General features: G+C 42.6%; 1 protein-coding gene across 2 annotated transcripts in view; it reads right to left on the reverse strand.

Annotated features, from left to right (window-relative positions):
• Positions 1–13,218, reverse strand: part of PLAA (phospholipase A2 activating protein) — a 42,769-nt gene that overhangs the window by 2,646 nt on the left and 26,905 nt on the right. For both annotated transcript variants that reach the window (XM_044271799.1, XM_044271808.1), the window contains exons 11-13: positions 7,277–7,345; positions 5,820–5,921; positions 3,935–4,099 (exon numbers count right to left, since the gene is read on the reverse strand). In XM_044271799.1, the coding sequence (XP_044127734.1) occupies positions 3,935–4,099; positions 5,820–5,921; positions 7,277–7,345 (336 nt within the window). The remainder of the gene's footprint in view (positions 1–3,934; positions 4,100–5,819; positions 5,922–7,276; positions 7,346–13,218) is intronic.

Genomic DNA, 13,218 nt, shown 5'->3' on the forward strand with positions numbered 1-13,218 from the left:
AACCCCTTTAACCCCTTAAGGACACATGACGTATCGGTACGGCATGTTTCCCAAATCCTTAAGGACACATGACGTACCGGTACGTCATGTGTTGTTCCGATCACTGCCGTGCGGCCGGCTGTGATCGGAACAAGGTGCCTGCTCAAATCATTGAGCAGGCACCTCGGCTAAATGCGCGGGGGGGTCCCGTGACCCCCCCATGTCCGCGATCGCAACAAACCGCAGGTCAATTCAGACCTGCGGTTTGTTGCGCTTTCTGCAGTTTCTGATCGCTGCGGTCCCTGACCGCGGCGATCAGAAACTTTAGTGTGGCGAAAATATATATTTATCACCACCCCCCCCCCCCCCCCCCCCGGTGCGGTGCGGGAGGTACGGCAGGCGGGATCGCGATCCCCCGCCCGCCTCCCATTGAATAATCGTTGGTGTACAGTGGGTATACCAGGGTGCCAGCACATTGCTGGCACCCTGGTATAAACGGCTGACATCGGTGATGCGATGTCAGCCGTTTAACCCTTTCCATACAGCGGTCCGTACGGACCGCTGTATGGAAAAAGTTAACAGCAAGAGGGAGCTCCCTCCCTCTCCGATCGGGGGGCTGCAGTGCCTTTGCAGCCCCCGATGGAGAGGGAGAGAGCCCCCAGACAGCCCCCCAGAGCCCCGTCCTTACCCTTCCCCGTCTGCGCAGTTCTGACCATAACTGAGCAGACGGGGAAGGTTCCCATGGCAACAGGACGCCTGCTGTCCATGGTGCTGAACAGATCTGTGCTGAAAGCATAGATCTGTTCAGTGTAAGTAAAATACAGTACAGAGCCCTATATAGAGTACAGTACTGTATTATACAGACATCAGACCCACTGGATCTTCAAGAACCAAGTGGGTCTGGGTCAAAAAAAAAGTGAAAAAAAGGTAAAAATCAAAAAACACATTTATCACTGATCAAAAATTAAAAAAATAAAATTCCCTACACATGTTTGGTATCGCCGCGTCCGTAACGACCTGATCTATAAAACGGTCATGTTACTTTACCCGAACGGTGAACGCCATAAAAATAAAAAATAAAAAACTATGATGAAATTGAAATTTTGTCCACCTTACTTCCCAAAAAAAGGTAATAAAAGTGATCAAAAAAGTCGCATGTACGCCAAAATTGTAACAATCAAACCGTCATCTCATCCCGCAAAAAATGAGACCCTACTTAAGATAATCGCCCAAAAACTGAAAAAACTATGGCTCTTAGACTATGGAAACACTAAAACATCATTTTTTTTGTTTCAAAAATGAAATCATTGTGTAAAACTTACATAAATAAAAAAAAAGTATACATATTAGGTATCGCCGCGTCCGTATCGACCGGCTCTATAAAAATATCACATGACCTAACCCCTCAGGTGACCACCGTAAAAAAATAAAAATAACAACGGTGTAAAAAAAGCCATTTTTTGTCATCTTACGTCACAAAAAGTGTAATAGCAAGCGATCAAAAAGTCATATGCACCCCAAAATAGTGCCAATCAAACCGTCATCTCATCCCGCAAAAAATGAGACCCTACTTAAGATAATCACCCAAAAACTGAAAAAACAATGGCTCTTAGACTATGGAGACACAAACATTTTTCTTGTTTTAAAAATGAAATCATTGTGTAAAACGTACATAAATAAAAAAAATTGTATACATATTAGGTATCGCCGCGTCCGTGACAACCTGCTCTATAAAATTACCACATGATCTAACCTGTCAGATGAATGTTGTAAATAAAAAAATAAAAAACGCTGCCAAAAAAGCTATTTCTTGTTACCTTGCCGCACAAAAAGTGTAATATAGAGCAACCAAAAATCATATGTACCCTAAACTTGTACCAACAAAACTGCCACCCTATCCCGTAGTTTCTAAAATGGGGTCACTTTTTTGGAGTTTCTACTCTAGGGGTGCATCAGGGGGGCTTCAAATGGGACATGGTGTAAAAAAAACCAGTCCAGCAAAACCTGCCTTCCAAAAACCGTATGGCATTCCTTTCCTTCTGCGCCCTGCCGTGTGCCCGTACAGCGGTTTACGACCACATATGGGGTGTTTCTGTAAACTACAGAATCAGGGCCATAAATAATGAGTTTTGTTTGGCTGTTAACCCTTGCTTTGTAACTGGAAAAAAAAAATTAAAATGGAAAATCTGCCAAAAAAGTGAAATTTTGAAATTGTATCTCTATTTTCCATTAAATCTTGTGCAACACCTAAAGGGTTAACAAAGTTTGTAAAATCCATTTTGAATACCTTGAAGGGTGTAGTTTCTTAGATGGGGTCACTTTTATGGAGTTTATAATCTGGGGGTGCATCAGGGGGGCTTCAAAGGGATATGGTGTAAATAAACCAGTCCAGCAAAATCTGCCTTCCAAAAACCCCACGGCTCACCTTTCACTCTACGCCCCGCTGTGTGGCCGTACAGTAGTTTACGGCCACATATGGGGTGTTTCTGTAAACAGCAGAGTCAGGGCAATAAAGATACAGTCTTGTTTGGCTGTTAACCCTTGCTTTGTTAGTGGAAAAAATGGGTTAAAATGGAAAATTAGGCAAAAAAATGAAATTCTCAAATTTCATCGCCATTTGCCAATAACTCTTGTGCAACACCTAAAGGGTTAACGACGTATGTAAAATCAGTTTTGAATACCTTGAGGGGTGTAGTTTCTTAGATGGGGTCACTTTTAGGGAGTTTCTCCTCTAGGGGTGCATCAGGGGGCTTCAAATGGGACATGGTGTAAATAAACCAGTCCATAAAAATCAGCCTTCCAAAAACCCCACGGCTCACCTTTCACTCTACGCCCCGCTGTGTGGCCGTACAGTAGTTTACGGCCACATATGGGGTGTTTCTGTAAACAGCAGAGTCAGGGCAATAAAGATACCGTCTTGTTTGGCTGTTAACCCTTGCTTTGTTAGTGGAAAAAATGGGTTAAAATGAAAAATTAGACAAAAAAATAAAATTCTCAAATTTCCTCCCCATTTGCCAATAACTCTTGTGCAACACCTAAAGGGTTAACAACGTATTCAAAATCAGTTTTGAATACCTTGAGGGGTGTAGTTTCTTAGATGGGGTCATTTTTGGGTGGTTTCTATTATGTAAGCCTCGCAAAGTGACTTGAGACCTGAACTGGTCCCTAAAAATTGAGTTTTTGTAAATTTCTGAAAAATTTCAAGATTTGCTTCTAAACTTCTAAGCCTTATAACATCCCCAAAAAATAAAATATCATTCCCAAAATAATTCAAACATGAAGTAGACATATGGGGAATGTAAAGTCATCCAAATTTTTGGGGGTATTACTATGTATTACAGAAGTAGAGAAACTGGAACTTTGAAATTTGCAAATTTTTCCAAATTTTTGTTAAATTTGGTATTTTTTGGTGCAAAAAAAATAATTTTTTTGACTTCATTTTACCAGTGTCATGAAGTACAATATGTGACGAAAAAACAATCTCAGAATGGCCTGGATAAGTCAAAGCGTTTTAAAGTTATCAGCACTTAAAGTGACTCTGGTCAGATTTGCAAAAAATGGCCTGGTCCTTAAGGTGAAATAGGGCTGTGTCCTTAAGGGGTTAAAAGGGTTCTCTGGGAATAAATAGAATGATCGGACAATAGTGGAATATTAGTTTTATAAATACATTGCCAAATATTTTTCCGTGTTTGTAATGGTTTATTTTGTCTCTGTGGAAATAGTCAGTGTGAAATAAAATGGCCGCCGTTCATCTTCTGGCCTACAGTCATCTGCAGGCAGCATTGTATAGAGCAGGAGATTCAGGATTCATGCGTTTCATTCATTTTTATTTCCTGCTCTTTCTGGGCTTAGGAGCCCCGCGGATGGTCGTAATGATTGGCAGCCTTCCCCATATCAGTGTACATACAGCCATTAGGGCATGAATTATCCTAAATTATTGGAATGCAAAGCTTACCTTCAGGCCACTTGACTGCCCTCCACAATGTGTCTACTTGTTGAGCAGTGGCAGTTTCTCTTGAGGTATTAACGATTAAGGACAGTAGCTTGTCAAGTGTAATTAAGTCATCCTCGGGCATTCTGTATTCTTCAGGAGCGGACTCGTTCAGTTGTTTCATTTTACCTATTTGCAATGAAAGACCTTGAACAATAATCCGACACGTCTGACACCTTGCACCTCTACCCATCAGGTGTAGTTCCATTGCTGGAAGTCGCAGTTGGGACTACACAGCACCGTCAGCTGTGCAGCGGACAGAGCTCCTCACTTCAGTGCTGCTCCCATCAAGTGGAGTTTTGGGGCCAGCTTCCAGCAACGGAGCTCCAAACAACTGATCGGTGGGGGGTGCACAGCGTCGGACCCCCACCAATCAGCTAGTGATGTATTGCACTTTGTGCACCTTTTATGAAGTTTTTTTTTTTTTTTTTTTTTTTTTTTTTTTTTTTACAGATTCCCACATCATGGCCAGACCTGCTGTGATCATATTTGACATGGAGCACATGACCACTGCAGCTAATAACTGGCCGCAGCAGTCACAGGTCGCCAGTGCAGCACATTACTATGGTCACGTGCTGCATGGGTGACACTTCACTGCTATGGCCAGTCATTGGTTGCAGTGGACACGTGCCCCACGTCAAAACGGATGTTGATGCGGGAAACCCGGGACTTTCAAAGTTGACAGGGCAGCAATGAAGCCGGAACTTAGCGGCAGTAATAAGGTAAGTATGATCATCACTGCAGGTCCAGCCATGCTGTGGGGTCTGTAAATACATGCCCCCCTTGCAACAAACTAAACATTCATACTAGAAAAACGCAGATTAAGTTTTGCGAATAGTGGTACAACATGATATGGTCCGTCATGTGTAGTATGAAACTATAATACTGTTCACACTTGCATCTTGGTTCCATTACATCAAATTGCCTCGCTCGATAGCAGCACTGCACAGGGTGCTGCTCAGAGAACCAAAGTACCTGTTATAGGTAAAAATGATCCATTACAATCAATTACAAAAGCAATTTACTATGGACCCTTTCGTAAAAAACAGAGCCTTACACATCAGTTTTATATGTGGCACAATTTAGGAATTGACCCTAAAGGGAATTTGTCAACTCTAATTTCTATTTCCTGAACGTGATAATAGGGGCATCAATCTTGCCTGAGTGGTTCAGCACTTTGACATGATTTACAGAAGCCACCACAATAGAGTGGAGGGGACTCGGACTTCGATGGGAGAGTTTTCTAGGCATGCTCTGACCTGAGTGGAGGGAGAGAAGGTGAGCTGCAACCATCTCTTAGGCTAGGTCTACACGACTAATGTCGCGCGACAATTTTTATAATGGCAGTCTATGGTGTCGCACTGCAACATGCTGCGACTGCGACGCAACAGTCGCAGAAAATCCATTCGAGATGGCTCTTTCTGCGACTGTTGTGACGCAGTCGCAGCATGTCGCATGTTGCAGTGCGACACCATAGACTGCCATTATAAAAATAGTTGTGCGACAAATATTGCACGAGTTTTTGTCGCGCAACAAATGTCATCGTGTAGACCTAGCCTTATTCTCAGTCATGGATGAGATCCTGCTTGTGATGATAGTGAGGTGACTGATGAAAAGTGATCTCCACAGAAGGTCAGTCTCTGCATATTAGGCTTAGTGGCCAGTGTGAAAATTGCAATATTATAGGATTTTTTTGTTTTTTTTTACATACAATTTAAAAATGACATAACTAAGAATTGTTAACAAATCTGTCTTGTATTAGACTTGATTGAAACCATATCATTTTCTGATTACACATCCCCTGTAATACCTACACCAAATGTGTAAGTCGGTATTACTAAATACTCACCCAAAATTTGTGCTGGGTTTGCCTGATCAAAAGTGACGGGCTCCTTCTTAGGAAAGTATGTGTTTGGAATCTGTCCAGCAACTGATCTGTAGGCATTCCTTCCTGCAAGGGAAACAATCCTTATGTAAGGGTCTTTTGGAAACCTGGTTGTGCTATACCATGGACATAATTGCAGCTAATTTATCCATATTTTCATGCTGTGAGTAGATAAACTATAGAAAAAAGTTATATAAGCCACTTAGTCATGTTATGGGATCAGCTGCGATGGCTTTATATGTGAGGTCTACCCCTCGTTTCAATACACTCCCTTCATTGACCTTATGGCGCTCCTGTTCAGACATGGCCACTGTTGGAGGGGCACATGATCAGACCTATCCATCAGCAGTCTCCATTGAATAACACTGCACACAACACTGGAAACTAGGCCGTGCGGTGTTATCCAATGGAGCTAATGAAGTTATATCGTTTTGAAAGTTTTGTTTAAGGGGCATCTATCAGCAGATTTGTAGCTCTGAAACTGGCCGACTTGTTACATGTGCACTTTGAAGCATCTGTGTGGGTCCCATGTTCATATGTGCCCACATTGCTGAGAAAAATTATGTTTGATATATGCAAATGAGCCTCTAGGAGCAATGGGGCGTTACCGTTACACCTAGAGACTCTGGTCTCTGTGCAGCTACTGCTCCCTCTGCATTTTGATCGACGGGGCCATGTATGATGGCGTTTACACTGCCTGGCCTGTAAATCATAGTGGAGAGGGTGCAGCAGCTGTAGAGAGAGTAACGCAAGGCCTGCATTGCTCCTAAAGGCTCATTTGCCTATATTAAAAGTTCATTTTACAAATTTGCTGACAGATGCCCTTTAAAGTGCAATTTTACAGCTTTGTGGTGTAATTGCAATAAATAAACCCTGAAACGTACGTCTTAGGGTATATTAACATGACAGATGTGTTGCAGTCACTTCTGTGACTTCCCATATATCTGAATAGGGCTTGCAGAAATGCATGTAACTACCACACCAAAACATAGCCATAGCATAGCCATTCTGGAGTAAGATTGTCCCCTTTTTTTTTAGAGAATTACAGCTGATAAACCTAGAGTACATCTAATCAACATGCATATGAATCTAGCTGACCTGTTACAAGTGCTCTTGGCAGCTGATGGCATCTGTGTTTGTCCCAGGCCTGTCAAAGTGCAGAGGATGTGGCAGAGCTTCTAGGAGTAACAGCAACGCCCCCATTGCTCCCAGAGGCTAATTTGCATATAATAAAACATCATTTTTCTCAGTAACGTGGGCACATATGAACATGTGACCAACACAGATGTATTCAGCTGCCAAGTGCACATGGAACAGGACAGCCAGTGTCATAGGTACAAATCGGCTGACTGATGCCCTTTAAAGATGCTTAGAAGACATGAAGGATAAAACCTTTTTACTGATGTTTTACTAATAGTCACCTGTAAATGGGTCTCCGGCGCCTGCAGCAGGAATATTTGAAGATGAGCCAGGCATGTATCGACTGCCACCTACAAAGATGAAAAGATCACATAAAGGAGACAACAACTTTGGAAAAATTTACTATAAATAGTATTCTATTTTCTTACAAGAACAAGACAATGAATACTGAGCACCTCTAACACATTGTGAAACAAAAGAATTGTGTAAAAAAGAATACATAAAATAGTAATGTGCAACAAATATCTGCCATTTCCTAAAGGGGTTGTCATCATGGACAATGGGGGCTCCGTACTCTATATAGGTGCGGGTTCCATCAGTGGGACCCGCACCTATAAGACAATGGGGGCATATCCTAGCGATATGCCCCCCATTGTCTATGATGAGACAACCCCTTTAACTGTCACTGGACAAGTTCTAAATGCTATGGGCGTTAAAATGGAATAACTGGCATTTTGCAATAGAGATATTTCCACTGTGATTACGATAATGAGAACAACTCAGAAAGCTAAAATTCAGTAAGAAAAAAGAAAAAAAATCCAACAAAGTCTAAAATAAGACAACAGAAAGAAGTTACCTGAGAGCCAACTGGAGTTTAACCTACAGCAACCTTGCACACTATGAGCTAAATTGGTTTCTTTGAAGCCCGGGATGCTTTGATATACGGTATGGTTGCTGCCTGATCACCTCTTTCTCGCAATTTCCTATTCCCAAGAGACCTAATCAGCCTCCTGTCTACAGTCCTCCATCTTCAAAAGGAGTTGGGCCCTCCTGAGAAATAGGAACTTCTAACAAGCCTCCTACGTTGCTGGTACAATATATGGGAGCATCCAAGAATGGATGATTTTCAGAGCATTTCCTAGCACCTTTCCTGAGGTTTACTGCACTGTTAATCTGAATATTAGCCACCACACACTTGGAGCAATGTGTTTATGACACCCATATTTCCTTGTATCATTTTCTATATGTTTATCTGTATATAAACCAGTCATACACAACCTGGTTTTTAAGCTTATGTGCATACAGAGCCATCATTTTTTGAAGATCAAAAAAGATTCTATATAATGTCATTAAATCTCTCACCAACATCTATCTGGGGTATATGAGCAGACACAGGAAAACAGTTTTTCCCCTTTAAATCGAACCTGTTACTATGAAAATACAGTGCATCTAATGTGTACTCATTGTACTCAGTTTGGCCTAAAAATCATTCGTTCAATTAGTCTGGATAGCTAAATTCGTATCAGTTTGATAAGTCTCCCCTATAGGATTGTCTCATTTTATTTTGTTTAAATGGAATATTATATATATTACACACATGACGTGGATAGTATCGCAACTAATCAGAGTTCACGTTTTTTTTTTCCCCTAAAGTGTTCTAAAGAAATGACGGGTGAGATCTGATTGGGTGCTATGGCAGCTTTGATAAATGAGGCCCAGTGTGTCTGTGCTAGTTACCTGGACCCTTGGTAGTACATCTCATCTGCACCAAGTGTCCAAGGAACCCGCACATGCATATGGAGCTTGCACAAGATTACTGATGGACAGAAGCAGCAAGGCTGTCAAATAAGAAGACTTGGCCAACCATGGGGCTTTCCTTACCAATGTGAATGAACAGCATAAAACTGCTAATGCCATTTTTTTAGTAAGCCGGATGTATCCTTATTTCCACACAGTCAACATTAAGTTCAGGCGTCAATGTCTTTAAACAGGAGGCATACTAAGGTAATGGGCCCCACAAATGTCTGTAGGTGTAATATTAAGACCTTTTTATCCAGATTTACAAGTTTGCCATACAGCAAATAATACCCTCTTTTCATCGAAAGGGATTGTTCAACCTTTATCAAGTGATGGCCTATTCACAGGATAGGCCATCACTAGCTGATCCACAATAGCTCTGGCGCCAGAAACAGACCGCACCGTCTACGAAGATGGTTACTGCAGAGCTGCTCCCATTGACTTCAATCACCCACTTAAAGGGGCAGTCTGTTTTTTCTATATTGATGACATATCCTTAGGCTAGGTCAATAATATCAGATCGGCGGGAAGCTGACTCCCGGCACCCCCGCCAATCAAATGTTTGAAGAGAAAACTTCTCTTCACTGTTTACTTGCTCTTCACCACAACTGCAGTGGCAATCAGGTGTAATTACATCTCAGCTGTCCCATTCCCCTCATGCCGATCTGATATTGATGACCTATCCCAAGGATAGGTCGTTAATATAAAAAAGCAAACAAACCCCTTAAAAGGGACACTGACAGGCCCAATAACCATAATTAGCTGTACATATCCATGCACAGGTCTTCTAATGTGCATTAAAAACATATAAGTATAACCCCTGTCCACATTATGAATACTGCAAACTCGTGTTTTATAACCTGAACTAATCGCTGTTCTTTCTGCCCAAGGGGCGGGTTTCAGCTTCTCTTGTGCCCAGAGAAGCTGAAACCCTGCCCCTTGGGCAGAAAGAACAGGGATTACTTCAGGTTATAAAACACGAGTTTGCAGTATTCATAATGTGGACAGGGGGGATACTTATATGTTTTAAATGCACATGAGAAGACCTGTGCATGGATATGTACAGCTAATTATGGTTATTGGGCCTGTCAGTGTCCCTTTAAGCTGTAGTGGAATCGAGGGAAGGGTGCATGTAATAGGATTTTTGCGCTTACCTGTAAAATCCTTTTCTCACCGAGTTCATTGGGGAACACAGGAGACAATGGGTATAGCTGCTGCCGCCACTAGGAGGCGACACTAGGCAAAAAAAGGGTTAGCTTCTCCTCTCAGCTATACCTACCCCTGCAGACACTGAGCAAATCGGTTTGTACAAAAGCAGTAGGAGCAGCCAGGAGAAACCAACAGAAAGCAAGAATAAGAAGAGAAGTGAAGATGGGTCAGAACCGAGGACAGGTGGGACCCATCAGGAAAAGCCAGCGATGTATGTACTGGGTGGGTACTGTGTCCCCCAATGAACTCCGCGAGAAAAGGATTTTACAGATAAGCACAAAAATCCTATGTCATTGGGTGACACAGGAGACCATGGGATGTTCTAAAGCAGTACCATGGGGAGGTAACAGAATCCAGAACAAAGCTAAGACTGCCCATAAAGTGGAAGCCCAGACTGGAAAGCCAAGATGTCTTGTATGACAATAGGCCACACAGAAAACCGAGGGAGGTCAACTCACAGAAATGGGCCTGTAGAATCCAGGTATGAATGAAAACCGGCAAACGAGCAACAAACGGACCCAGACAGATGGGGTATTTCAACACAGGAAAAAAATTGGTAATTTGGAAGGAATCACTAGGCAGATGGCAGAGGACCAGTCCTGTAGCGATCTCCCAGGTAGATGAGGCAACATCTGTGAACCAATTTGCAAGGGAAAAACAGAGTAGCCACCCATTTGGAAAAGATCCAGCACAACAAGAGAATATAAATTATGGAATCCAATCACTCATCAATATGAAATAAAGGATGGCAAAGGGAGATAAAAAAAAAAGAAAAAACACAATGGGAGCCAGTCAGAGGTATAAACCATAGGCCACTGGGGAGAAGTCAGAGGAAAAAAAAAAAAGTGTCCTCGGGGGATCAATAGCTTCCCAGCTGTGCAGCAGAGAGGAATGCGGCATAAGGGTGTGGCCAAAATAACCACTGTCACCGGACAAGAGGAAGAATGTGAGTGATGCTGGATCCAGGACCATAACATGACTGACTTTAGACGGACTAAGAAAACCGTACAGAGACAAGACAACCGCACTGTGAAAAAAAGGAGAGAGAGATCCCCAGGAATATACTCATGGAAGCAGAACCAAAAAGGTAAAGACCGCAGGAGAGTCATAGAGGCTTGTCGTGAGACTTCTAGCGAGGGAAGCTGCCCGATACTCCACAGAGAAAACTGCCTGAAACAGGCATGCCCAACCGTATGCCAAAGAACAAAATACCTTGGTGATAGGTAGAAGCAAAGCCGAAGCCAGAAACATCTAAGATGGGAAGCCTCGTCAAAGACCATACAGGGAGTGCAGAATTATTAGGCAAGTTGTATTTTTGAGGATTAATTTTATTATTGAACAACAACCATGTTCTCAATGAACCCAAAAAACTCATTAATATCAAAGCTGAATATTTTTGGAAGTAGTTTTTAGTTTTAGCTATTTTAGGGGGATATCTGTGTGTGCAGGTGACTATTACTGTACATAATTATTAGGCAACCTAACAAAAAACAAATATATACCCATTTCAATTATTTATTTTTACCAGTGAAACCAATATAACATCTCAACATTCACAAATATACATTTCTGACATTCAAAAACAAAACAAAAACAAATCAGTGACCAACATAGCCACCTTTCTTTGCAAGGACACTCAAAAGCCTGCCATCCATGGATTCTGTCAGTGTTTTGATCTGTTCACCATCAACATTGCGTGCAGCAGCAACCACAGCCTCCCAGACACTGTTCAGAGAGGTGTACTGTTTTCCCTCCTTGTAAATCTCACATTTGATGAAGGACCACAGGTTCTCAATGGGGATTAGATCAGGTGAACAAGGAGGCCATGTCATTAGATTTTCTTCTTTTATACCCTTTCTTGCCAGCCACGTTGTGGAGTACTTGGACGCGTGTGATGGAGCATTGTCCTGCATGAAAATCATGTTTTTCTTACCTTGCAGACTTCTTCCTGTACCACTGCTTGAAGAAGGTGTCTTCCAGAAACTGGCAGTAGGACTGGGAGTTGAGCTTGACTCCATCCTCAACCCAAAAAGGCCCCACAAGCTCATCTTTGATGATACCAGCCCAAACCAGTACTCCACCTCCACCTTGCTGGCGTCTGAGTCGGACTGGAGCTCTCTGCCCTTTACCAATCCAGGCATCTGGCCTATCAAGACTCACTCTCATTTCATCAGTCCATAAAACCTTAGAAAAATCAGTCTTGAGATATTTCTTGGCCCAGTCTTGACGTTTCAGCTTGTGTGTCTTGTTCAGTGGTGGTCGTCTTTCAGCCTTTCTTACCTTGGCCATGTCTCTGAGTATTGCACACCTTGTGCTTTTGGGCACTCCAGTGATGTTGCAGCTCTGAAATATGGCCAAACTGGTGGCAAGTGGCATCTTGGCAGCTGCACGCTTGACTTTTCTCAGTTCATGGGCAGTTATTTTGCGCCTTGGTTTTTCCACACGCTTCTTGCGACCCTGTTGACTATTTTGAATGAAACGCTTGATTGTTCGATGATCACGCTTCAGAAGCTTTGCAATTTTAAGAGTGCTGCATCCCTCTGCAAGATATCTCACTATTTTTGACTTTTCTGAGCCTGTCAAGTCCTTCTTTTGACCCATTTTGCCAAAGGAAAGGAAGTTGCCTAATAATTATGCACACCTGATATAGGGTGTTGATGTCATTAGACCACACCCCTTCTCATTACAGAGATGCACATCAGCTAATATGCTTAATTGGTAGTAGGCTTTCGAGCCTATACAGCTTGGAGTAAGACAACATGCATAAAGAGGATGATGTGGTCAAAATACTCATTTGCCTAATAATTCTGCACGTAGTGTATACTGTCAGTGTAGCAACTCTGCCTGAAGGGGAGAATGTGGTCAGTGGCAGAGATGATAGAAATACTCCTCCAGGAGGGAGTGTGAGGACGATGTCCAACTAGGGGTGGGCGATATGGCCTAAAATCTATATTGCGATATCATTTTAAGCTTGTCCTTTTCACCCTGATAGAGCTCTATTAGGGTGAATAGGACTTCACATTCTCCCTGCTGCTCTGTGCATAGTGCACACAGCAGCAGGCAGCCGACTATGGCAGCATCCTGGATGCCATGGTAACTGATCGGAGCCCTGCGATTACACTGCTGGGGCTCCGATCAGAAGCTGCCACCATGGGGCCACTGCCACCAATGATTTAATCGTGGGGGGGGTTCGGCGGCCGCAATTAATATAATACTT

The sequence above is a fragment of the Bufo gargarizans genome, chromosome 1 (assembly GCF_014858855.1).
Source record: "Bufo gargarizans isolate SCDJY-AF-19 chromosome 1, ASM1485885v1, whole genome shotgun sequence".
NCBI classification, from domain to species: Eukaryota; Metazoa; Chordata; class Amphibia; order Anura; family Bufonidae; genus Bufo; species Bufo gargarizans.